General features: G+C 39.2%; 1 protein-coding gene across 3 annotated transcripts in view; it reads right to left on the bottom strand.

Moving 5' to 3' along the window:
* Positions 1–624: 624 nt before the first annotated feature.
* The window catches only part of KIAA1328 (KIAA1328 ortholog), a 353,895-nt gene continuing 327,516 nt past the window's right edge, over positions 625–27,003 (bottom strand). For all 3 annotated transcript variants that reach the window (XM_087439155.1, XM_004422476.3, XM_004422475.3), the window contains one exon: positions 625–3,953. In XM_087439155.1, coding sequence (XP_087295281.1) covers positions 3,743–3,953 — 211 coding nt within the window. In that variant the 3' untranslated portion in view covers positions 625–3,742. The remainder of the gene's footprint in view (positions 3,954–27,003) is intronic.

Genomic DNA, 27,003 nt, shown 5'->3' with positions numbered 1-27,003 from the left:
TGGGGCAAACTTTACTTATTTCATTTTCAGCTTGGGAGCTGGTTGAGTGATGATTCTGTTCTTGCCACTTCTGCCTCTGAAGGAAGGGTAGCTGCAAAGTCTCCTTGCTCAGGTGGAGGTGCCAGGCTGGCTTGAGGAGCAGGGGGCAAGAGAGGGTCTCTGCCTGTCTTAGTTGAATCCATAGGTGTGATCTTAGAACTGGGTATTTCAGGCACTCTAGCCCTCGCCTACATTCTCCCAGTACCTAAAGCCAACTAGGCAGGACCATGTTTCCTGTCTCCAAGTGCTGTGATATTTCTTCCTTGCTGAGCAGTTTTGGGGATAGGCACAGAGAACGGACTCAGAGGTGCGCATAGATTGAACCTTCCATTCCAGTAACCACACGACTGAGAGGAGGCTTGGTGTCTGTGTGAGGGAGTGGGCTGCAGTCAGCCAGGAAAACCTACTACAATGTGGCAAACCATTTCCTTTCTTTCCATGGACCACAAGCTGCTGTTGTTTTAACAAGTACTCAGGAAAATAACATTTTGATAACCTAGGGCACTGGTCTTGCTTTTAAGCTGTGCCACACTGACCTGATGAGGGATGTTCAAGGGACAATTCAATAACAAACCTACATGGGGAAAATGGTCATAGAGATAATTTATTAACTTAAAATCTCATATTTATATCAACATTTGCCCACGTTAAACACAACACACACTGAGGTGAGGATGAAACATGAGCTGGGAGGAGTCTTCCATAGCCCCCACCTCCCTAATGACCACAGACTTCATCTGGCTCTGCTCCTTTAGGCCTGTCCCTTCCCAGGGTCTCTGGCCAGCAAATCTCTCGTATGAACCATGGTGCTGGAAGCAGGCCAAGTGAAAAGAGTGGCTCTGAAGGAGGAGAGAGCCCCTCCCTCCCCATGACATTTGGGTACTCTAGACAAGTCCCCACCATGGGGTCAGGTATGGATAAACACAAGTGTGCCTCCTGGAAGGGTGACTGTCAGCAAAAGCTTTTCCTTGATTAACCTTTGTTTTCTAAATCAAGCACTTTGGGCCCTACTTAAGGAGCTTCAATGGACACTTCGTCCTTTTCCATTTTGCAAACACTGATTGGTTTTTCTCTCGCAGAATGGTGGGAAGCAGCGTGGGCAACGTGGTAGCACTATCAGCTGCACTCCTAGTATGTGTCTCATCTTGCTTTGGGGAAGTGGCTGGAGGCTGGGGAAACAAATCCCAACCAGTCACTGTCGGGAGCACGTCACAGGGAGGAAAGGTAGATTCCTTTCTGACCTTCTCTTGGTAGGTTAGTCTGCAATTAGGTTAAGCCTCCAGGGTCTACAATAGCCTCGAGGCTGTATGACAACCTTTTCATATATATATGTATATATCTCAAAGTAAGACACAGATTAAAATGTTTACATATACTGTTCAATTCATAATGAAGACGTGAAATTAGACACAATTCACATCCTATTGCCCTGACACTCAGGAAATGCCTACAGGACAGACAAAGGCAACTAGTGGAGGGATGTGGCATAAGAAAAATATGTTAACTGACACTCCGCTGAAAATCCATCTTTGCCCTTCCAAATTGCTCATTCAGGGGGAAGTAAAGAAGCAGTTAAACTCCATTCTCTGGCATGTGACCTCCAAAAAGCCTTTAGTTCAGATCCTGTTTATGATTCTTCTAAAGGCAAACAAGCTTCCTGAAGAAATCATAATCCTTTTCTTGGTCCTTCTGGCATCCTTACTCTGGAGAGCAGTAAGGACACTGGTGTCCAAAACGGGTGAGTGTGGTTATGGTTGATCCAAGGGAGTCAGATTACTTAAGGTGGTCATGACACATGGAGCAAGAAAAAGATAGTTCTGGAAACCTAACTTTAACTGAGAAAATGGCTAGGGTCTCAGTTTGCTTCTACCCATTTTTGCCACACCAAAGAAAGCTCCATTTTCCCAAAGCTTTCTGAAATGGGATGAAACTAATTCAGTTACTCTCACAGGGGTGAACTTTAAAAGGATATAATCTGCAATGATTTTTCAACTTTTCAGGTGAATAACTACAACTAGTTGGTTCTGACCTTATGTTTACCTCAGATTAAGAATATGGTATCCGTAGTCTCCATTCTTCTCTCCTCTAAAGAACAAAAAGACCCAAGTGAAGGAAGGCTGGTTGGAGGCAACAGGGCCTCAGCCTGAAGAGACAATCAGATTTGAAGCTATCCAGACAAGGAAGCTGCTCAACAAGGCTTTTGTAGGCTGAAGTAATCTAGTTTTGATAAGGAATTTAGGGAAGCCATGCAGGCTCACTAAGTGCTGCCCTGAGCGGGCTGACCTTGGCTACCAATACTGACTGACAGAGTCTTTGTCCCAGTTCAAACCTGGGGTTGGGGAAAAAGAAAGAGAGAGAAAAAAAGCAACACTCTCCGGATCAGATAAAGTCACTGAGCAATACACATCTGGGGCTATATCTTCTCCTTGCTTCCAATGACTGGAAAGTTTTAAACTCACTGGCTCTAGTAGGCTCATCATATTGCCCATCAGCTTGAGAGGCCACTAGAGCTCAGGGTAAGCTGAAGCACCCATCTCAAGAGCTCTGCTGAGTAGAACAGAGAGAGAAGGAGATCTCGGGTAGACTTCTTCCATAGGCTTTCTCTGCGTCAGAGTGAGGCCCAGTGGGAAAGGGTTGGGGGACACTCTGCTTGGGGTGGTGGAGCATAATCTGGCAAGCAGAGATGGTTCTTTGGGGCCATAGGACAGTGGCCCTGAGGAGAGCATGTGCAAGGCCTGGTCAACCCAGTGCCTTTGATCCTCATGGGGTGAGAGGGAAGGCCAGGGAAAGCCTATCAGTCTGCAGCAGCTGGATGGTACTCTCCTTCTAGTGGCATCTTCCCCAGACACAGTCAAAGGAAGTTCATAAGGATGAATAAAGTAGATACTTTGGTCAACAAAAAATACTAAGATTGCTCTTATTTATCCTGGGAAATGTGAGGATGGAAGGAAAAGGTTTTAGGCTTGTGCCTCCACTGGATTTCCCTAGGGCAGTCACTCTGTTGTGTGATTTAATGCCAGTTTCCAAGGGTTGGTTGGGTCCCTGCCTCTAGCCCATTGAGCCCTTTTGGTTATGGGATGGGCAGGTGCCAGGCTGATGACTTATAAGACGGACTGGCAATTGGTCCTCAGTGCTGCTTGTGACGGTAGGGGCACCAACTATAACTTCAGAATTAAATGACTACACTTAGATAGAGGTAGAGGTAAGTGGTGAGAGAACAGGGTGGACAGGTAAAAGGGTCTGTCTGTCTGAAATTGCTTACATTACAAGGGGTGACTTTTAAATTAGAGGAGTCTTTCAGAGGAAAGGTTTTCCTCGTGTACAAAAGAGAGCCAAACTTTTCCAGCAAAATATTGAAAAGGAAACACTCTTGAAATGATGCTGAATATGCCTCTGCCATGCATATGGCATATTAACAAATTAACATGTCCTATGTTAATTTTCTAATCTCTGAGTGGCATAGGAAAGATACTGCCCTCCACCCCCACCCCCTTAATGTACTATCTACTGACTGGTCTGATCAAAAACACCCTGGGTTGTTAGAATGATTTCTATATTCAATACATAACAGGATGCTAGTGGGATAGATCCCTGCAAAAGGGGAGACACTATTACTTTGCAATTGAATAATTTAAAATCCTAGATCAGTATACAAGGAAACCCACATATTTCTGGTGGAAATTTTGCAGCATGTGCTTCAGTGTCAAATGAAAAAGATATCTTCCAGAATTTGCTTTTCCTCCAGGTCTTCAGGGGTCCTGCCTGCCCCCATCTTGTTCCAGGTTGATTTTAGAGGACTGAGTCGGCGAGTACTGTGATTCCAGGCCCCAACTTCTCTGGAGGGATGGGGCTGAGGTTTGGAAGTAGACTTTGGGCTCAGAGATTGAACCAAATCCAACAGAGATGTCTCATACCTGTAACACACACAACCCAGATAGGAAATGATCAGACCAGCAGAACATTAGAATCCAAGAAGCCCACAGAGATGGGCTGCCCAGGGCAAGAATGAGATCCCAGATCACAGCACACGCAAGATGGCCTTCCAGGGGAACTTCCGGGAAGGTAAACACAAGAAAGTCCCTGCTGTCGGTCTGTAAATTCTCTTCTGCTGACCTCTAACATTCTCTTCTAATCTGTGAAGAGAGACTGTGGTGGGGCAAAGTAATCATGATAACAGTAATGACAGAGTAGTAACATTTATCGCAGGCTTACTAAGTGTCAGGCACTGTTCTTAATGCTTTACATATATTTAACCTTCATTTAACCCTCTAAACAACCCTATGAGGTACATCCTGTACTCTTCGGATCCCCCTTACATACATGAGGAAACCAAGGCTCAGGGAAGTCACTTCACCAGCATGAAGCCATTACATGGCAGAGTCAGGATTTGAACCCAGACAGTTTGTCCCCAGCACTCTTATCCAGGACACTAAAGCTGCCTCTCAGACTCTTTGTAGTCAGACAGACTTCGTTTAAATCTCTGCTCTATCATTTGCAATCTGTGTGATATTGGGAAAGTTATTCAATCTCTCAGTTCAGTTTCTCCTGAATAAAGGGCTAACAGAACTCCTGTTAGGATCCAATGAATCAGTTGGTATAAATTAACATACAATAAATACTCAATAAATGCTAGTTCCTTCTTGCTATCCTACTCCCACTTTCTCTAGAATCTTGGGAAAAGAAACCCTCATCTGAATCTATAAAGAGATCCCTCCAAAGAAAGACTGCCTTGGTGCCCAGCATTTTTATTTATTTATTTATTTTTTTTTAAAGATTTTATTTATTCAGTTTTTCCCCCCAAAGCCCCAGTAGATAGTTGTACGTCATAGGTTCACATCCTTCTAGTTGCTGTACGTGGGACTCGGCCTCGCGTTGGACGGAGAAGTGGTGCCTCGGGGCGCTCCCGGGATCCGAACCCGGGCCGCCAGCATCAGAGCGCGCGCACTTAACCGCTAAGCCACGGGGCCGGCCTCCAGCATTTTTATTAAAAAGCTTAAGTTAGGAGTGGCATAGAGGTAGAGAAGCTAAACATGGTCAACAATACCCTCATCCATGGCCTGTTGTACGTATTTCAGGGATGGAAAGCCAAAGGCACAAATGTATCTGCCTCCATACTCATTCATACAAAGAGTCAAGTAATTGCTACAGATGTATCGTGAAGTCTCAAGCAGGGCGTGTGTGACCTGTGTAGTTGCACAGGGCCCTGCACTTGGTTTAATGCTCTACTGTTACAGATCTTTGATTTTGTGTTTTGTAAATGAAGTCTAATGGGAGAAGAGAGCATGTGTGTGAGCAGAGGAGACACACTGGGCATGCGTGTGTGGGTTCAGGCCCACACGCACAGTGGGCAATGGGCAGTGTGTGTGCCAAACAGTTGGCTTGCCTGCCTGATGTACACATTCATGCCAGAAGCATGCTGGGGTACTCCCTGCAGGGCCCCAGGGAGGTGGCCGGGACTAGGACCTAGGCCCAGATCAGTGATGGTGATGGCAGCAGCAGGAGCAGCAGTGGTGGTGGCAATGGTGGAAGGCTGGCTTGCCCGTCTTTTCCCAGAACCCATTCCATAGACAAAAATATTAGCTCTCTGGCCTGAGCACTGGGATAAGAACTGCTAGAGCTTAGGCGATAAATGTCAGTGAATTATTACAAAAGCATACACATAGACATTGCAATAAAGCATATCAGAGAGATATTAGAATTCTTCAAAAAGTTTAGAATCTCTGGTTTTAAAAACTGCTGCAGAGGCCAGCCCCGTGGCGTAGTGGTTGAGTTCGGCACACTCTGCTTCGGGGGCCGGTGTTTGTGGGTTCAGATTCCAGGCGAGGATCTACACTACTCGTCAGCCACGCAGGGGCGGCGACCCACATAGAAAATAGAGGAAGACTGGTACAGATGTAAGCTCAGGGCTAATCTTCCTCAAGCAAAAAAAGAGGAAGACTGGCAACAGGGCAATTTGCCAATGACACAATTTGCTCTGTTAGCTCAGGGTAAATCTGCCTCAGCAGAAAAAGAAAAAAAAGTTCTCATCACAAGAAAAAAAAATAAAAAAACAAAACAAAAAATACTGCTGCAACATTGCAAAGCAAATATCCACAGGCTTAGAAATAGAAATTAAATGTAAAGATTGTTGCATCTGATGGAAAAGAACACCATTTTCATATGCAGCTTCAAATGAACCAATTAATGAGGAATACAATTTTAAAATTAATTTTTCTTTGTAATTGAAGATACAGCAATAGAAAGCATAAGTAGGTATTTTGAATTATATACATATCATTATGTGACTTTTGGTTTCCTGTATGACCTCTACAAGTTACCAGACATGACAGAGAAAACATTAAAATGATGTATAAATTTATATTTAAAATTAAATTCTAACATACATGAAACTAATGTGTATAAAGAGTTAAATATTTTTAGAAAAATTGTTCCATAAGAATCATCAGCTCTAGATATAACAAAATTTATATTTTGGAATACTTTATCAGAAATCTATTCCAATTTGTCACAGCCTATAAAATATTAACAGCTCCAGTGTCAGTTGCATCAGCAGAAAGATCCTTCCCAAAATTAAAAATTACCAAAAATTATATGTGATCTTTCATTTGCCAAGAGCAACTGATCTGCTTTTAATTATATCACTTAAAGTTGCTAAAAGTATAAATTTTGATGATCTAATAAATGAATTTGAAAAGTGAGCCAGAAAAATCTTATGATCAATCAAGTTACTAGGTTAATAAAGTATTATTATTTATTGCCTTATATAAAATATCAAAAATATAATCTTGTTGCTACCTGTAGGAAATACCTGTATGTTATTACTCATGTATCACCATTACCTGTTGTTTTATAAACTTCTTCTTAAAGGAAAAAGTTTTGTATTTTAGTACCTTTAACTGCATTTTTTCATGCTACTTTTTGAACAAGGGATTTTCCTTTTGCACTGGTCTTGTAAGTTATGTAGCTGACCCTGCCCTCAGGTCCCAGGCAAGATCCGACTACCATCTCAGGCATGGAAATGTCATGATATTTTCTATGGTATGAAACCTATAAATTGAAATCCTTTTTAGCAGCAAATTTTTTGCAGCTTTTATTCTGACAGCATCAAGGCAATGTTTCAATACAATTATCTTTGTCATTCAAAACCAGGGTTTCTGTGTTCAACCAAAACATCTCTGTTTAAGGTGTAAGCCAATGAGTTGGATACTGCTTCCAAGAAAGTTTGCTTATAAGCAAGACAGACCTACGTGACATTCAAGGAATAGGCTTTGTTTGAACCTTCCTCGGAGACATGTGGCAATCTCGTTGGTAATATTCATCTCTTCATACAGACCATTAATGTTTTTGTTAATTAGAAACAATAGAAAGCCTACATTTTTCTATACAATTTCATGCTTAAAACAGATAGGGAGAGATATTCTGAATGTGGAAATAAACCAGCCGCCCTCTCTGTTAAAAAGCAGAGCCAAAATAACTGAGGATCAGAAAGTATATCAGAAATCAATCTTTCAGAGATGCAAGCTGAAATCCAGAGTAACAATAAGCATTTGTGTTCAAAGACTGATTAAATAGGTGCCAACTTATCATTTGAAAAATAGTTGTGGGCTTCAAATTCCTTCCTAGTACTCTTATTCACATACAATATAGTAAAAAAAATCTTTACAATATGGAAAGAATGACCCACAAAATCATAGAAAGTTAGATCTGATGTATTAGTCAGGATAAGTTAGGTTATGCGGCAGTAACAAATTAACCTCAAAATTCCAATGGCTTAACACAAGTCAAATATATTTTATGCTTATGCTATATGCTTAAAGTAGGTCCAGGCAGAATGGCTCCACTATCTTTTGACTGCATCATCTGGAACATGTGAGCTTCTCCATTTACTTGGAAGGGAAGACAGACTGAAGAACCGTACATAGGTTTTCCACAGCCTGGAAGTGACACAACACTTCTTATACCTGATTGGCCAGAACAGTCATGTTGCTCCAGAAGGGGATATTGGCAAACACTAGTAATGCCTACCCACTGAGGAAAAGGTCTTAGACATAATTTGGAATAATTCTCTTATTTTATCAATGAGAAAACTGAGGTCCAGAGAGGTATAAGTGAACTGACTGGGGTCACACAGCGAGTGGCAGAGCCAAGTGGTTTTTAATCCAGGCTCCTTGACTTCCTAGACTAGTGTATCTTCAATCTTTCCATCAAGATGAATAAGATGTGTAACTAAAGGAAAAGTAAAAGAAGAAAATGGTTGCTGTTTCCAACTACATTTTGTTTAAAAAGTATAGCATGATTAGTTGTAACTCAGTGTGAACACACCCATACTCCTAATATACTGGGCTATCTTTTCACCAACAATTTTATCTACCCTAAAGTACAAATGCTCACCTTCATGGTTCTGCTGTTATAAAAATTCCATTTCTCTAGAAGCCACATTCAGTCATGGATTACACTGTGGCAGAAGAATCAGAAAGTCTGTGGTAGGCAGGGCTCAGTGGCGCTTCCTAGCTAATTTTGTTCATTAAGTGTTTTAATAGTACTTTTGCTATCAAGAAAGACCAAATAATTTGGCAGATTAAAAAGCAACAAAACAGAAGGATTATTTTACAAGATAAAGCTTGAGAAATCTCTCAATTTTACACCAGAATTATATATGCAATAAAGCAAAATAAAAAATGAATTCCCATGGTATTTTGCACCAAATACTGGCAAAGAGCAGTGTGTTTATCAAATTGTGTTCCATGAGCAGTGCATCTTAGTTTGCTGAGGATACATGTGACAGAAGGCTATAAAATTGATTAACCTGGCTTGACCCTGATAGGGATGTTTGGTATTTAAATAATTTAAAGGGACATACAACTTATTCAAATCCATAAAACACTATCCCTTGAAAAACTCAGACTATATTTTAGCCACAGGCATTAACTATGTTGGTTTTTCTTGCCTCTGTACCTCACATTGCCAGTACTCATGAGTTACTTAGGCACACAGGCTGACTTTAATAACTTCATTATGGAGAAGTGATAAGCAGAAGGCTAATTTGGTCTATTCTGCCAGTCTCATCCAGGAAGCAATTCGAACTTGGCTGCACTAGCATTAATTCTGTCCTCTTGGATCTCTCTTTTCAGTTTTGTTTGCCTCTGAGCTAGCAAGATACTTAGACAAAACCCAGGAGAGGATGTAGTCTCTGCAGATTTGACTTGGCTCCACGCCACCAACTCAACAAAGGGACCATTTGACATGGTGTCTGAGAATATTAGCACAGGGCTAGGAAATGAATCGATTTCATGGTCCACTCCATAGACTGCACTGGATGAGAACCTAACCATGACCCTGGAGCTTTCCCCTCCCATTCCCTTTTTCTCATCTTTTGTGATTTCAGTAACCTCTCCTGATTACCCTCCTCTTCCCCTGCCTTTTAAAGGATGGAACGTCCCAGGGCTTAATCCTTAATCCTTAACTCTCATATCTTAGGTGATTCCATCCATTCTCATGACTTTTAACATCAACACGTCAATGACTCCTAAATGTATAGATCCAACATCAACCTTGCTCCCCAGTTCCCGACTCACATACCCAACTGTTGCCTGAATCTCCACTTGGATGTGTTATAGGCATCTCAAACTATCCAAAACAGAACTCTTATTTTTTTCTCCAAATCCTGCTCCTCTCCATCAACCCAGTTGCTCAGGCCAAAAACTTGCTGTTATTCTGGATGCTTACCTCTGGGCTTGTACATATGCTATATTCTCTGCTTAGGATGCTCTGCTCTCAGATCTTGCTTGCTCTCTCCATTCATTAACGTCACCTCCTCCAAGAGGCGTTCCCTAAACACTCTATCCAAAATAGCCATCATACTCCAGTTACTTTATCTCTTTATAGTGTTTTACTTTCTTTATATCTCTCAATACTACCAGAGTACATTATTTATTTAGGGCTCCATGAGGGTAGGTTTATTATTTTATTGATATTGTCTCCAGTGCCAAGAATGGTCTCTGACACGAGGTAGGTGCTAAATATTTGTTGAAAAATATGAATGGGGTCCAATGGCTTAAGTTTTAGTGCCTTCCTCCATAGGCAGCTTTTTTGATCTTTGGGTACATAGTGTTTTAAAAAATCACAATATATTTCAAAGATTCTGAAAAGTATTACCCATCCATCTATTCTTCTTGTTCTCCTTTTACAAAAAAGGATACTACACATAGGGCTTGTGTAAATTACTTTTTCAGTGAATATATTGTGACTATTTTTTGCCTATCAATTTTTTACAACATTATTTTTAATGATTTCAGATTACTTTGTCTCCTAGATGGACTCTAATGTATTAACCAATCCCCTATTAAAGAGCACTTAGGTTAGATCCAAGGTCTTTTGAGACTAAATCAACTACTATGTCTCTTACTCCTTTTTTTCAATGAGTCAATGCCCAAAGGGTATTTCCCACTCCAATTTATCATAGGTTACCAAAATACTACTATCCCTATTATGTTCTGTACTGTCTCTCTTTTTTTTTTTTAAAGATTTTATTTATTTTATTTTTTCCCCCAAAGCCCCAGTAGATAGTTGTATGTCATAGCTGCACATCCTTCTAGTTGCTGTATGTGGGACGCGGCCCCAGCATGGCCGGAGAAGCGGCGCGTTGGTGCACGCCCGGGATCCGAACCCGGGCCGCCAGCAGCGGAGCGCGTGCACTTAACCGCTAAGCCACCGGGCCGGCCCCTGTACTGTCTCTCTTTTCCCAGCCCTTCCCATGTCCCCCAGTGCTTTTGATGCTTTTGCTTCATGATATACTTGGCTGTATTTTGTACTCTTCTTAGAGTACTTCCTCCATCTATTTTAACTGAAACCTGGCTCTTTCCTGAGGTCAATGCTTCCCCTACATCCTTCTCAGTGATCCCTCTCTTGGGGTCAAGAGGCAGTATTGGAATCATCATTGCTTCCACTATTGCTTTTTGATCATTATATCCCCATTCTCACATTAAAATCCTATCGCTTTCAGGATTCCTATCATCTGCTCTACCACCCTCAACCTCTCTTCATCTCTATCATCTATGTACTCACTCACTCTCAATCATTGAAGATGTTAACACTTGATTCAGTCTTCTTCAATTCAGCTCTTACCATCATCCCTGCTAATGTCAACATCACATGAGTGACACTCAACCAACACTCTGACTTCTTAGTTCTTTGATCTCTCAGGCCAAAGACTTTCTTAGTAAGCTTTCTCTTCATATCCTGGAACTTGTCATCAATTAAAATGGCATCTCTTCTGAATTCAGTAATTCAAACATCCCACTACTTCCTGATGCCCACATCTTACCCTCAAGCTTGGTTTTTCAACTATTCACACTATCTCTGTCCTTTGTGCACTTATCAGACTATTAATTCAAACAATCATTGTTCTAAGAACTGGGAATAAAGTGGTGAAAAAGATAGCTAAAATCTCTGTCTTGGTGTAACCTTTAATAGCATATTTTCTTCCCAACCTTTTATCCCTTATTCACCTTGAATTTCATGGTCCAGCATTCCAATCATTCTATTAACAACGCTCTTAAAAACATGTCCCCTGTCTTTTTGTCCTCTCCTCTAAATCTGGAAGAATCACAACACTGCATGAATCCAAATGTCTGGTTTTCTGTGAGTTATAGTTGGGCAACTTAGTGTAAATGAAATAAAACAAAGAAACAAGCAAATGGACAAAAAGCAGATCCAATATAGACTCATAGTCACTAACCTTAAGTGAGTGCTAAACATTTTCCGACAAAGCTGCTGTATTTCTCTAATCAGCTGTTTGGTTCTCCTCATTTCCCCCTCTCCCTATTTATCCTAAACAGATGGCCTGCTTCCCACTTCAGAGAAAACAGAGGTCATTAAAGAGAAATTGTCTTTACTCTATCAAGTTTACAAGTCTTTCAGCACTCATCATTTCCTCCTTTTACATTGAAGGAAGTGATCCTTTTCTTAGACAAGGCTAATCACTCCCATTTGTGCTTCTTCGGGACCTTTTAGTATTGACTATCCACTCTAGAACCATCAATCTTTTCCTGCTTACTGGGTAACCAAGAGCATTTAAGAAGTTCTCTCCTTTCCATAACCAAACAATTTCTCAATTTATTCCAATTTGGCTTTCGTCTTCTACAACTCCACTAAAATCAAAATTACCAAATTCACCAACCTCCATGTTGTGAAATCCAATGGACTTTTTGTAGCCCTTATTTTACATAATGTCTCTACAGCATTCAATGTGACTGATTGCTTCTTTATAAACTTTAAACTGTTTTATTGAAGTAAAACACACATACAGAAAAGTCCACCTATTTAAAGCGTACAGCTCAGTGGTTTTTCCTTTATTAACAGAGTTGTGCAACTATCGTCATAATTTAATTTGAGAACAGTTTCATTGCCCCCAGAAAGAAATCTGTACCCATCAGCAGTCACTCTCTATTTCCACCCTCTCTCTCAGCCCTAGACAACCACTAAACTACTATCTGTCTCCATAGATTTGCCTGGACATTTCATATAAATGAAATCATACAACATGTGGTCTTTTGTGACTGGCTTCTTCTATTTAGCATAATATTTTCAAGGTTCATCCATGTTGTACTACGTAGCATTACTTCATTCCTTTTTATTGCCAAATAATATTCCACAGTACAGATATACCACATTTTGTTTATCCATTCATCACATAATAGATGCTGGGCTGTTTCCATCTTTTGACTATTGTGAATAGTGCTGCTATGAACAGTTGAATACAAGTTTTAGTCTGGACATAAATGCTTTCATTTCTCTTGAGTAGATACCTAGGGGTGGGATTGCAAACTCTATGTTTAACCTTTCAAGGAACTGCCAGACTGTTTTCCAAAGTGGATATACCATGCCATATCAGTATGTGGACATCTTTCTTCCGGGACTATTAAGTTTCTTCAGAGAAGAATCTTTCAATATTCTGCCTGGGAGGGAGATATGGTCTACTTTGGGGACTGGGAAGGAGGCCGACCTTTCCATTTGTAAACTTTGAATTCATCCCATTTTCAGCCCTATCTGACTCATCTCACCTTCCAAAGTATATGAGATTCCCAAGTCCTCTCTTCTCTGTTGAATTTCTCCAGAGAATTAATCTCTAGTCTTCTGCCTGGAACTAATATTCCATATATGGCACTGTGGCAGGAGTATTAAGCTGTTTGATTCTTGCTTCAAACATCCACCTCATACTGTTTTTAGTTCTACCCCATATCACTACTTTCCATTGTTCATCTTGCTTCTAATTCCCAAACTTTTCCAAAGTTCAGTGACATCAATTTCTTTTTGTGTGAATACTTTTCTCAGTGCTTTCTATGTGGTAGCTTCCTCTGTCCTGTTTAATAAGTTACTAATCCTCTATTCATTTTCCATTTTCTAAAAATGTATACAAATCTCTAGTATATGAATGATTCTTCTCCTTTTGTATTTATTCTTGCGAATTTATACCTTTAAAAACATTCATTTAACTCTCATCTTACTGGCGTCTCAGGAAATACAAGAGATAAACATAAGTGCTCAATTAATCATCTTAGCTAGGAAATACACTTTCAGAGAGGTTCCATAAATTTGTTTCTAGGTTTATTATTAGGAATTTCCTAATTTTTTCATTGCTATTATGAATGAGTCGTCCCTCTCCACTATATCTTTTATTTTTTTTTTTTATTTTTGTTTATTTATTTATTTATTTTTATTGGTTTATAACATTGTAAAAATTTCTGGTGTTCATCATTGTACTTGTATTTCTGCATAGATTACATCATGTTCACCACCAAAATACTAATTACAACCCATCACCATACACATGTACCGAATTATCCCTTTCACCCTCCTCCCTCCCCCCTTCCCCTCTGGTAACCACCAATCCAATCTCTGTCCCTATGTGTTTGTTTATTGTTGTTATTATCTACTACTTAATGAAGGAAATCATACGGTATTTGACCTTCTCCCTCTGACTTATTTCACTTTGCATTATACCCTCAATGTCCATCCATGTTGTCACAAATGGCTGGATTTCATCGTTTCTTATGGCTGAGTAGTATTCCATTGTGTATATATACCACATCTTCTTTATCCATTCGTCCCTTGATGGGCACTTAGGTTGCTTCCAAGTCTTGGCTATTGTGAATAACGCTGCAATGAACACAGGGGTGCATGTACCTTTGCAAATTGGTGTTTTCAAGTTCTTTGGATAAATACCCAACAGTGGAATAGCTGGATCATATGGTAGTTCTATCCTTGCTTTTTTGAGGAATCTCCATACTGTTTTCCATAGTGGCTGCACCAGTCTGCACTCCCACCAGCAGTGTATGAGAGTTCCCTTCTCTCCACATCCTCTCCAACACATGTTGTTTCCTGTCTTGTTAATTATAGCCATTCTGACGGGCGTGAGGTGATATCTCATTGTAGTTTTGATTTGCATTTCCCTGATAGTTAGTGATTTTGAACATCTTTTCATGTGTCTCTTGGCCATCTGTATATCTTCTTTGGAGAAATGTCTGTTCAGGTCTTTTGCCCATTTTTTAATTGGGTTGGTAGTTTTTTTGTTGTTGAGATGCATGAGTTCTTTATATATTTTGGAGATTAAGCCCTTATCAGAAGTATGGTTTGCAAATATCTTCTCCCAATTGTTAGGTTGTCTTTTCGTTTTGTTGATGGTTTCCTTTGCTGTGCAGAAGCTTTTTAGTTTGATGTAGTCCCATTTGTTTATTTTTCTATTGTTTCTCTTGCCCGGTCAGATGTGGTGTTTGAAAAGATGTTGCTAAGACAGATATCGAAGAGCGTACTGCCTATGTTTTCTTCTAGAAGTTTCATAGTTTCAGGTCTTACATTCAAGTCTTTAATCCATTTGGAGTTAATTTTTGTGCATGGTGTAAGGCAAGGGTCTACTTTCATTTTTTTGCATGTGGCTATCCAGTTTTCCCATCACCATTTGTTGAAGAGACTTTCTTTTCCCCATTGTATGTTCTTGGCTCTTTTGTCAAAGATTAGCTGTCCACAGATGTGTGGGTTTATTTCTGGGCTTTCGATTCTATTCCATTGATCTGTGTGTCTGTTTTTGTGCCAGTACCATGCTGTTTTGGTTACTATAGCTTTGTAGTATATTTTGAAATCAGGAAGCGTGATACCTCCAGCTTTGTTCTTTTTTCTCAGGATTCCTTTAGCTATTCGGGGTCTTTTGTTGTTCCATATAAATTTTAGGATTCTTTGTTCTATTTCTGTGAAAAATGTTGTTGGAACTTTGATAGGGATTGCATTGAATCTATAGATGGCTTTAGGAAGTATGGACATCTTAACTATGTTAATTCTTCCAATCCAAGAGCACGGAATATCTTTCCATTTCTTTGCATCTTCTTCAATTTCTTTCAGAAATGTTTTATAGTTTTCGGTGTACAGATCTTTCACCTCTTTGGTTAAGTTTATTCCTAGGTATTTTATTCTTTTTGTTGCAATTGTAAATGGGATGGTATTCTTAATTTCTCTTTCTGCTACTTCGTTGTTAGTATACAGAAATGCAACTGATTTTTGTATGTTGATTTTGTATCCTGCAACTTTACCATATTCGTTTATTACTTCTAAAAGTTTTCTGGTGGATTCTTTAGGGTTTTCTATATATAAAATCATGTCATCTGCAAATAGTGACAGTTTCACTTCTTCCTTTCCAATTTGGATCCCTTTTATTTCTTTCTCTTGCCTGATTGCTCTGGCTAGGACTTCCAGTACTATGTTAAATAGGAGTGGTGACAGTGGGCATCCTTGTCTGGTTCCTGTTCTTAGAGGGATAGCTTTCAGTTTTTCACCATTGAGGATGATATTAGCTGTGGGTTTCTCGTATATGGTCTTTATTATGTTGAGGTACTTTCCTTCTATCCCCATTTTATTCAGAGTTTTTATCATAAATGGATGCTGTATCTTGTCAAATGCTTTCTCTGCATCTATTGAGATGATCATGTGATTTTTATTCTTCATTTTATTAATGTGGTGTATTACGTTGATTGATTTGCGAATGTTAAACCATCCCTGCATACCTGGAATAAATCCCACTTGATCATGGTGTATAATCTTTTTAACGTATTGTTGTATGCGATTTGCTAGTATTTTATTGAGGATTTTTGCATCGATGTTCATCAGTGATATTGGCCTGTAATTTTCTTTTTTTGTGTTGTCCTTGTCTGGTTTTGGTATCAGGGTAATGTCAGCTTCGTAGAATGAGTTAGGGAGCTTCCCCCCCTCCTCAATTTTTTGGAAGAGTTTGAGAAGGATAGGTATTAAGTCTTCTTTGAATGTTTGGTAGAATTCACCAGGGAAGCTGTCTGGTCCTGGACTTTTATTTTTGGGGAGGTTTGTGATTACTGTTTCGATCTCCTTACTGGTGATTGGTCTATTCAAATTCTCTACTTCTTCTTGATCCAGTTTTGGAAGGTTGTATGATTCTAAGAATTTATCCATTTCTTCCAGATTGTCGAATTGGTTGGCATATAGTTTTTCATAGTGTTCTCTTATAATCTTTTGTATTTCTGAGGTGTCTGTTGTAACCTCTCCTCTTTCATTTCTGATTTTACTTATTTGTGCCTTCTCTCTTTTTTTCTTGGTGAGTCTAGCTAAAGGTTTGTCTATTTTGTTGATCTTTTCAAAGAACCAGCTCTTGGTTTTATTAATTTTTCTATTTTTTTGGTCTCTATTTCATTTATTTCTGCTCTGATTTTTATTATTTCCCTTCTTCTACTGATTTTGGGCTTTGTTTGTTCTTCTTTTTCCAGTTCCTTTAGGTGCATTTTTAGATTGTTTATTTGAGATTTTTCTTGTTTGTTGAGATAGGCCTGTATCGCTATAAACTTCCCTCTTAGAACCGCTTTTGCTGTATCCCATAAATTCTGGCATGTCATATTTTCATTTTCATTTGTCTCCAGGTATTTTTTGATTTCTTCGTTAACCCAGTCGTTGTTCAGTAGCATTTTGTTTAATCTCCATGTATTTGTGGCTTTTCTGATTTTCTTCCTATAGTTGATTTCTAGTTTCATACCGTTGTGGTCAGAAAAGATGCTTGGTATTATTTAAATCTTCTTAAATTTATGGAGACTTGTTTTGTGGCCTAATATGTGATCAATCCTGGAGAATGTTCCATGTGCATTTGAAAAGAACGTGTATTCTTCGGTTTTTGGATGGAATGCTCTGTATATATCTACTAGGTCCATCTGTTCTAGTGTATTGTTTAAGGCCAATGTTTCCCTATTGATCTTCTGTTTGGATGATCTGTCCATTGGTGTAAGTGGAGTGTTAAAGTCCCCTACTATTATTGTGTTACTGTCTATTTCTGTTTTTATGTCTGTTAATAATTGCTTTATATATTTAGGTGCACCTACATTGGGTGCGTAGATATTTACAAGTGTTATATCCTCTTGTTGGATTGTTCCCTTGATCATTATGTAATGCCCTTGTCTCTTTTTACCGTTTTTGTTTTAAAGTCTATTTTGTCTGATATGAGTACTGCTACCCCAGCTTTCTTTTCATTGCCATTTGCATGGAGTATCTTTTTCCATCCCTTCACTTTCAGTTTGTGAGTGTCTTTAGGTCTGAAGTGTGTCTCTTGTATGCAGCATATATATGGGTCTTGTTTTTTTATCCAGTCAGCCACCCTATGCCTTTTAATTGGAGCATTTAGTCCATTGACATTTAAAGTAGCTATTGATAAGTATGTACTTACTGCCATTTTTAAAGTTTTTTTTTTTCCCTCAGTGTTGTAGTAGTCCTTCTCTGTTCCTTACTTCTTCTATACAGAATTGATGGTCACTTTAGTTTGACCTCTGTCTGAAAGCTGTACTCTTTAACTCCCCTCCTCCCTCCTTTTATGTTTTTGATATCATATCTAACCTCTTTTTTGTGCATTTGTATCCAATACGTTCTAATCATGGAAATAGATAATTTTTCCTATTTGTGCTCTTCTCTTTTCCCCTTAAATCAGCCCCTTTAACATTTCTTGTAGCACTGGTTTCTTGGTGACAAACTCCTTTAATTTTTGCTTATCTGGGAAAATTTTGATCTCTCCTTCCATTTTGAATGATAACCTTGCTGGGTAGAGTATTCTTGGCTGTAAGTTTTTTTCTTTTAGTACTTTAAATATATCGTGCCATTCTCTTCTAGCCTGTAAGGTTTCTGCTGAGAAGTCAGCTGATAGCCTTATGGGGTTTCCTTTGTATGTAACTTGACATTCTCTTGCGGCTTTTAGGATTCTCTCTTTATCTTTAATTCTGGACATTTTGATTATGATGTGTCTTGGTGTGGGCCTCTTTGGGTTTATCTTGTTTGGGGCTCTCTGTGCTTCCTGTACCTGGATGTCTGTTTCCTTCCTTAGGTTAGGGAAGTTTTCATCTATTATTTCTTGAAATAGATTCTCTGCCCCCTTGTCTCGCTCTTCTCCTTCCGGGACACCTATAACATGGATATTAGTGCGCTTGATGTTGTCCCAGAGGTCCCTTAGACTGCCCTCACTCTTTTTAATTCTTTTCTCTTTTACCTGTTCACCTTGGGTAATTTCTTCTAGTCTTTCTTCCAGCTCACAGATCCGTTCTTCTGTATCCTCTACTCTGCTTTTGAGTCCCTCTAATGAATTTTTCATTTCCAGTATTGTATTCTTCATTTCTGATTGGTTCTTTTTTATATCTTCCATTTCTTTGTTGACATTCTCACTGAGTTCATCTATTCTTCTCCCCAGATCAGTGAGCATCCTTAACACTCTTAGTTTGAACTCTCTGTCGGGTAGGTTGCTCATTTCTGTTTCACTTAGTTCCTTTTCTGGGGTTTTGTCCTGTTCCCTTACTTGGAATGTATTCTTTTGCCTCCTCATTTTGCCTCTTTCCCTGTGCTTGTGTCTACGTATTAGGTAGGTCAGCTACGTCTCCTGCTCTTGGATAGGTGACCTTATGTAAGTGATGCCTTAGGAGGTTTCCAGTGTGCTTCCCTCAGTTCTCAATGTTCCAGGGGTGACCCCTATGTGGGTTACGTGTGTCCTTCTATTGTGGCCTGTTAGCTCTCCCTATAGGCGCCCAGGGAGGCTGAGTTATGCTCCTGGCCAGCTGTTGTAATGCTCAGCTGTTTGTAGTTGTTGTGGGCCCTTCAGTCTCTTTATCAGGTGTGGGGAGCCCCAGCACAGTTGGCTGTAAGTTCTAATACCACATTTGTATTGCAGTATTTCTTTTAACTGAGTAGGCCCCCAGTGTGGCAGGTTGTTAGGCTCAGGGCCTTACAATTGCTGTAAGCCTCTAGCCTATTAGGTCTCTTGTCAGCTCTCTGAGGATTGCAGCTGGGTGGGGCTGGCCTCAGGCACAGGAGCACCCAATTGTTTCAGGCTTTGGAAGGTGGGGCAAACCTCCTATGTGGGTCTTTGAGAAGCACAAGTCTTCTGCAGCTGACAAGCCCTGTTGCCCACAGGTCCACACACACAGTCAACACAGTCCTGCCCCGTGTGAGCGCCCCGACCCCCAAGCGGACCCAGTCTCTCCACGGCGGGAGCCCCACACACTCCGCCACCACCCCACACTCTCCACCCGCTCCTTGTGCACACCCTGCCCCGCTCAAGTCGGCTCAGTTGCCAGGCTGCAGAGAATCCAGTCACCAATCTATGCAGGCCCACACGTTGCCTGAGGGCTTGTTGTTGGGTGGGGCCAGTCTCTAGGGTGGGCTGCCTGCCCTGGCTGAGCTGGATTAAATCGGTGCTCTAGCGGGTGGAGCAGACCCTGGGCTAGCAGGCCTCAGGGAGAACTCCAATGGCGTCTGTGTCAGCACACTCACACCAGGCCACAACAATGGCTGCCGCCAATGTCCCAGTCCCTGGAGAGGTCTCACCCCTCACCGAGATGCACTCAGGGCCTATTAGGTGAGTCTCTTGTCACCAAAGCACTGTGCACCTTTCTTCCTGGTGATTTTAGGATGCTTTCTGACACGGGTGAGTTTGTGCACGGGCCCTTTAAGAGCCAGTTTTAGTTTCTTTGTGAACCGGGCTTTCTGGGGGTGCTCCCCAATGCTTTAGTAGCAGGCAAAGTCAGATATTATGCCGCTGGTCTCGATTGTGCTGGGTCCACAAAATGCCCACAGCGGGGGCGCTCCCCGGCTCAGGGCCCCGCGCCTCCAGGGAGGGTGCGTACCTGTGAGCTGCTCCCGGGCGGCCGTGAAGCTGGCGCCTTGTGAAGGCGGCGTTTTTCCTCTCCGGAAGGGAGTCTCTGCCTCTTCTACCCCAGTTAGGATTGTCCGTTGTTGCAGGAGTTCCTCTTATCCCGTTTTCAGTTCTGTCTCAGGGGTAATTTTTCCACGAGTAGTTGTAAATTGGCTGTGTCCACGGGAGGAGGTGAGTTCAGAGTCTGCCTACGCCGCCATCTTGACTCCGCCTCTCCACTATATCTTTTAAATAGCTAATGCTGTTATAGAGATTTATAGTAATTGAGTTTTATACGTTATTGAACTCTCTTAGTTCTTTAAATTATTTTTTCAATTGATTCTTATGGGTTTTATGGGTAAGCAATTATATTGAATATAAATAACAATAAGGTTATGTGTTTCTCATTATTTGTATTATTTTTTTTTTATATTATTGTATTGGCTAGAACTTCCAGGGAAATGCCAAAACTACAGGTTTTATAGGTACCTTTGTACAATGCTGATCTAACAGGAATTACTCTATTTTTTCATTATTACGTATTTCCCATCCAGATATTCTTTATTGTGTTAGGAAATATTTTCTCTTTTGGCTTACTAAAATCAGGAATGAAAAATTAATTTTACCAAATAACTATTCAGTACATACTGAGATGATAATAAACTTTTCCTTCTTTGATATATTGTTAAGAAATATTCTAGTTTTGGCTTGCAAAATAGTAACCATATTTAAATTCATAGAATATATTCTACTTGGTTATACAGTATTACTCTTTAAATATACTGTTAAGTTAGATTTATTATAATTATTTTAGGGTTTAAAAATCTGTATTTATAGGGAATATTTGTTTATAGTTCTTCTTATGGTTCTTTATATCCCTATATATTATTCCTACCTGGGTAGGGGAAAAAAAATGGTACCAATTCAAGAAAGAATAGATTTATAAAGAAGGTAGAAAAATAACCAATTACCACACTGGGTCAGGAGTCCTAAAATAGGTCTTCTCATGAATCCTAAAGTTGTTTTTCTTGAAAGTTCTTTACTTTTTAATTGCTAAAGCAAACCTAGGCTGGCATTCAGGTTTCTGAAATACGTATGGAAGATACAGCATATCTTATATGTGCTTCACAACCACTTGTCAAACATCAGCAAAAAGGCTTGTAAGAATAATAGGGTGGTCTTGAACCTGCCCATGGGACTGTAGACCTCATAGGAGAACTACTAATATAGATGGAGAGAAAATCATGTGTGCAGACACAGGATTGAGGATATGACTCAGAACCTTACCTTTCTATCTCTTGTTCTCCATTCAGCAGAGGTGCTGTTACAAGAGGACTCTGCTAACTCTAATTTAACAAATTTCTTCTTGAAGTGTTTATAAGCCACAGAGTGAATACCATGCAAAGTCCATGTACCTTGGAGGGAGGCTAAAGAACTTATCAAAAAGTCATATGGGTATATGGGAGATCCTCCAATCAAGAACAATTTTAATATAACATATTAAAAGGCACAAATAACAGTAAAATCTCTTACTCATGTTATTATAATTTATATTTTTCTATAATCTTTGCCTTTTCATCTAAGTCTCAGTTTCTTATATGGGAAGGAAAAGGAACTGAAATAGCCACAATGATTTTTTTTTTTCGTGAGGAAGATTGGCCCTGAGCTAACATCTGTGCCAATCTTCCTCCAGTCTGTATGTGGGACACCGCTACAGCTTGGCTTGATGAGTGGTGTGTAGGTCCATGCCTGGGATCTGAACCTGTGAACCCTGAGCTGCTGAAGCAGAGTGTGCAAACTTAACCACTACGCCACCGGACCAGCTCTTATAGCCACAACAATTTTGAAGAAGAAAACAGAGTTGGAAGGCTCATACAACATGGTTTTAAGACTTACTGTAAAGCTACATTAATCAAGACAATGCGGTATTAGTGAAGAATAGATAGACAGATGTCAGTAGGAAAAAAAGAGAGTCCAGAAATATACCAACACAAATATGATCAACTGAGGTTTTTACAGATGTGCAAAGTCAATTCAGTGGACAAAAGATAACCTTTTCAACAATTAGTGCTGCAAAAATTGGACAGCCATATGCAAAAAAATTGAACTTCGGCATAAACCTCACACCTTATACAAAAATTAACTTTACATTCACCAAGATTGACCACATTCTGCGCTATAAAACACACCTTAACAAACTGAGAATAGAAATCATATAATGTTTGCTCTCAGACCACAATGGAATTAAATTAGAAATCAGTAATAGAAAGTTAACTGGAAAATCCCCAAATACATGGAGATTAAACAACACACTTCTAAATAACACATGGGTCAAAGAATAAATCTCAAGAGAAACTAAAACATATATATATATTTTATATATATATATATTTATATATATATATAAATATATATGTGTGTGAGGAGATCAGCCCTGTGCTAACATCTGCCAATCCTCCTCTTTTTTTGCTGAGGAAGACTGGCCCTGGGCTAACATCTGTGCCCATCTTCCTCCACTTTATATAGGATGCCGCCACAGCATGGCTTGCCACGCAGTGCATCGGTGCGCGTCTGGGATCTGAACTGGCAAACCCCGGGCTGCTGCAGCGGAGCGTGCGCACTTAACTGCTTGCGCCACCAGGCCAGCCCCTAAAATATATTTTGAACTAAATAAAAATGAAAATACTACTTACCAAAATTTATGGGAGTCAGTGAAAGCAGTGCTTAGAAGGTAATTTATAGCCTTGAATGCATATATTAGAAAATAAACCTAAAATCAATCATGTAAGTGTCCACCTTAGGAAACCAGAAAAAGATCACATTAAATCTAAAGTAAGCAAAAGAAAAGAAATAATAAGAGGTAGAATAGAAATGAAAGTAATTGAAAACAGGAAATCAATAGAGAAAAATCAAGGAAACCAAAATAGTTTTTTGAAAAGATCAATAAAATTGATAACCCTTTAGTTAGGCTAACTAAGAAAAAAGGAGGGATGACACAAATTACTAATATCAGAAATAAAAGAGGGTACATCACTACAGATCTCATGGACATTAAAAGGATAATCAAAGAATACTAAAAACAACTCTATGCCCACAAATGTGATAACCTAGATGAAATGGACCAATTCTTTGAAAGACACAATCTGCCAAAAGTCACATAAGAAGAAATAGATAATATGAATAAGCCTATATGTATTAAAGAAATTGAATCAATAATTAATAACCTTCCAAAAGAGAAAGCACCAGGCCCAGATGGGTTCACTGGTGAGTTCTACCAAACATTTAAGGAAGAAATTATACCACTTCTCTACAATCTCTTTCAGAGGATAGAAGCAGAGGGAATTCTTCCTAACACATTCTATGAGGCCAGCATTACCCTAATACCAAAACCAGACAAAGACAATACAAGAAAACTAGGAACCAATATCTTTCATAAACATAGATGCAAAAATCCTCAACCAAGTAGGATTTATCCCAGATACGCAACGCTGATTCAACATTTGAAAAGTCAGTTAATGTAATCCATTACATCAACAAGCTAAAAAAGAAAAACACATGACCATATCAATAGATGTAGAAAAACTACTTGACAAATCCAATGCCCATTCATAATAAAAATTCTCAGCAAACTAGGAATAGACAGTACTTTCTCAACTTGATAAAGAATATCTACAAAAAACCTACAGCTAACATCATACTTAATGTTGAGAAACTTGCATTTTTCCTACTAAGTCCAGGTGCAAGGCAAGGATATGCTCTCACAACTTCTTTTCAACACCATCCTGGAAAGACTAGCTAATGTAAAAAGACAAAAAAAGAAAATAAAAGGTAAACAGATTGGGAAGGAAGAAATAAACTGTCTTTTTCACAGAAGACATAAGTATCTATGTAGAAAATCCAAAAGAATCAACAAAAAAATTTCCTAGAATTAATAAGTGATTATAGCCAAGGTTGTAGGATACAAGGTTAATATACAAAAGTCACATGCTTTCCCATACACCAGCAATGAACAAGTAGAATTTGAAATTAAAAACACAACACCATTTATATTAGCATCCCCTCGAATGAAATATTTAGTTATAAATCTAACAAAATATGTACAAGATCTATACAAGGAAAACCACAAAACTTTGATGAGCAAAATAAAGAAGGACTAAATAAATGGAGAGATATTCCACATTCATGGATATGAAGACTCAATATTGTTAAGAAGTCAGTTCTTCACAAGTTGATCTATGGATTCAATGCAATCAATCCCAATCAAAATCCCAGCATGTTATTTTGTGGATATTGACAAACCGATTCTAAAGTTTATATGGAGAGGCAAAAGATCTAGATTAGCCAGCACAATATTGAAGAACAAAGTTGGAAGACTGACACTACCCAATTTCAAGACTTACTATAAAGCTACAGTAATCAAGATAGTGTGGTATTGGTGAAAGAACAGACAAATAGAACAGAACAGAGAGCTCAGAAGTGGACCCACATAAGTATAATCAACTGATCCTTGACAAAGGAGCAAAGGCAATACAATGGAACAAAGATAGCCTTTCAACAAATGTTCAAAGATACCCTGGAACAACTGGACAGACATTCCTACGCAAAAACATGAATCTGGACACAGACTTTACACCTTTCACAATAATTAACTCAAAATGTATCAAAGACCTAAATGTAAAATGCAAAAGCATAAAACTCCTAGAGGATAAATAAGAGAAAAACCTAGATGACCTTGGGTATGATGATTACTTCTTAGATACAACACCAAAGGCACTATCCATGAAAGAAATAATTGATATCGTGGACTTCATTAAAATTAAAAACTTCTGCTGCAAAAGGCATGTCAAGAGAATGAGAAGACAAGCCACAGACAGAGAGAAAACATTTGCAAAGACACATTTGATAAAAGACTTATCCAAAATATACAAAGAACCCTTAAAACTCAGTAATAAGAAAACAAACAACCTGATCAAAAAATGGACTAAAGACCTTAACAGACATCTTACCAAAGAAGATATACACATGGCAAATAAGCATATGGAAAGATGCCCCACATCTTATGTCATCAGGGAAACAGAAATGAAAACTACAATGTGACACCACTACACACCTATTACAGTGGCCAAAAATCTGGAACACTGACAACACTAAATGCTGGTGAGGATGTGGAGCAACAGGAACTCTCATTCAGTGCTGGTGGGGATGCAAAATGGTACAGCCACTTTGAAACAGTTTGGTAGTTTCTTACAAGACTAAACATATTCTTACCATATGATGCAGTAATTGTGCTCCTCGGTATTTACTGAACAAAGCTGAAAATATGTCCACACAAAAATCTCCACATGGACGTTTACAGCAGCTTTATTTATAATAGGCAAAACTTGGAAGCAACCAAGATGCCTTCAGTAGGTGAATGGATAAATAAACTGTGGTACATCCAGACAATGGAATATTATTCAGCACTAAAAAGAAATGAGCTACCAAGCCATAAAAAGACATGGAGGAAACTTACATGCATATTACTGAGATAAAGAAGCCAATCTGGAAAGGCTACATACTGTATGATTCCAAATATATGACATTCTGGAAAAGGCAAAACTACGGAGACAGTAAAAAGATCATTGGTTGCCAGGGGTTGGGCAGGGGTGATAAATAGGCAGAGTGCAGACGGTTTTTAGGGTAGTGAAAACACTCTGTATGATACTATAATGGTGGATACATGTAATTATAAATTTGTCAAAACCCATAGAATGCACAACACCAAGAGTGAACCATACGTAAATTATGGACTTTGGCTGATTATGATGTGTCAATGTAGGTTCATCAGTTGTCACAAATGTACCTCTCTGGTAGGGTGTGCTGATAAGGGGAGAGGCTATGCAGGTGTGGGAGCAGGGAGTATATGAAAAATTTCTGTATCTTCCTCTTAATTTTGCTATGAACCCAAAACTGCTCTAAAAAAAATAGTCTTTTAAAAGTTAACTCTAAATGGATCATAGACTAAGTGTGAAACATAAATTTAAAAACTTTTAGAAGAGGGCCGGCCCCATGGCTTAGCGGTTAAGTGCGCGCGCTCCGCTGCTGGCGGCCCGGGTTCAGATCCTGGGCGCGCACCAACGCACCACTTCTCCGGCCATGCTGAGGCCGCGTCCCACATACAGCAACTAGAAGGATGTGCAGCTGTGACATGCAACTATCTACTGGGGCTTTGGGGGGAAAAAATAAATAAATAAAATCTTTAAAAAAAAAAAAAAAACTTTTAGAAGAAAATATAGGAGAAAACATCTGTGACCTGGAGTTAGGCAAAAAATTTTTAGATATGACATCATGAGCACAATGCACAAAAGAAAAAATCGATAAATTAGACTTCATCAAAATTAAAAACATTTTATTTGTGAAAGACATTTAAAAAGACAAGTTCTACACTGGGAGAAAATATACGCAAATCACATATCTAACAAACGACTTCTATCCAGAATATATAAAGAGTCTCAAAATGATACTAGATGGAAATTTGGATGGACACAAAGTGGAGTTTATAAGATATATATAAGTTAAATGTATGATAACAAAAGCACAAAGGCTGGGAGGGGGAAAGTGGAAGTATACTGTTGTATGGGTCTTATACCATACATGAAGTGCATTAATATAACTTAAAATAGACTGTTCCAATCATTTGGAGCTATTGTAAATGGCATTGTTGTATTCATTTCAGTTTCCAAATGTTCATTGTTAGTATAGAAGTACTATTGAATTCTGTGTGTTGGCCTTTTATCCTGCAACCCTTATAA

Source organism: Ceratotherium simum, chromosome 14 (genome assembly GCF_057802395.1).
Source record: "Ceratotherium simum simum isolate JZ-2026a chromosome 14, ASM5780239v1, whole genome shotgun sequence".
NCBI classification, from domain to species: domain Eukaryota; kingdom Metazoa; phylum Chordata; class Mammalia; order Perissodactyla; family Rhinocerotidae; genus Ceratotherium; species Ceratotherium simum.
This window is presented reverse-complemented; position numbering and strand designations above follow the sequence as displayed.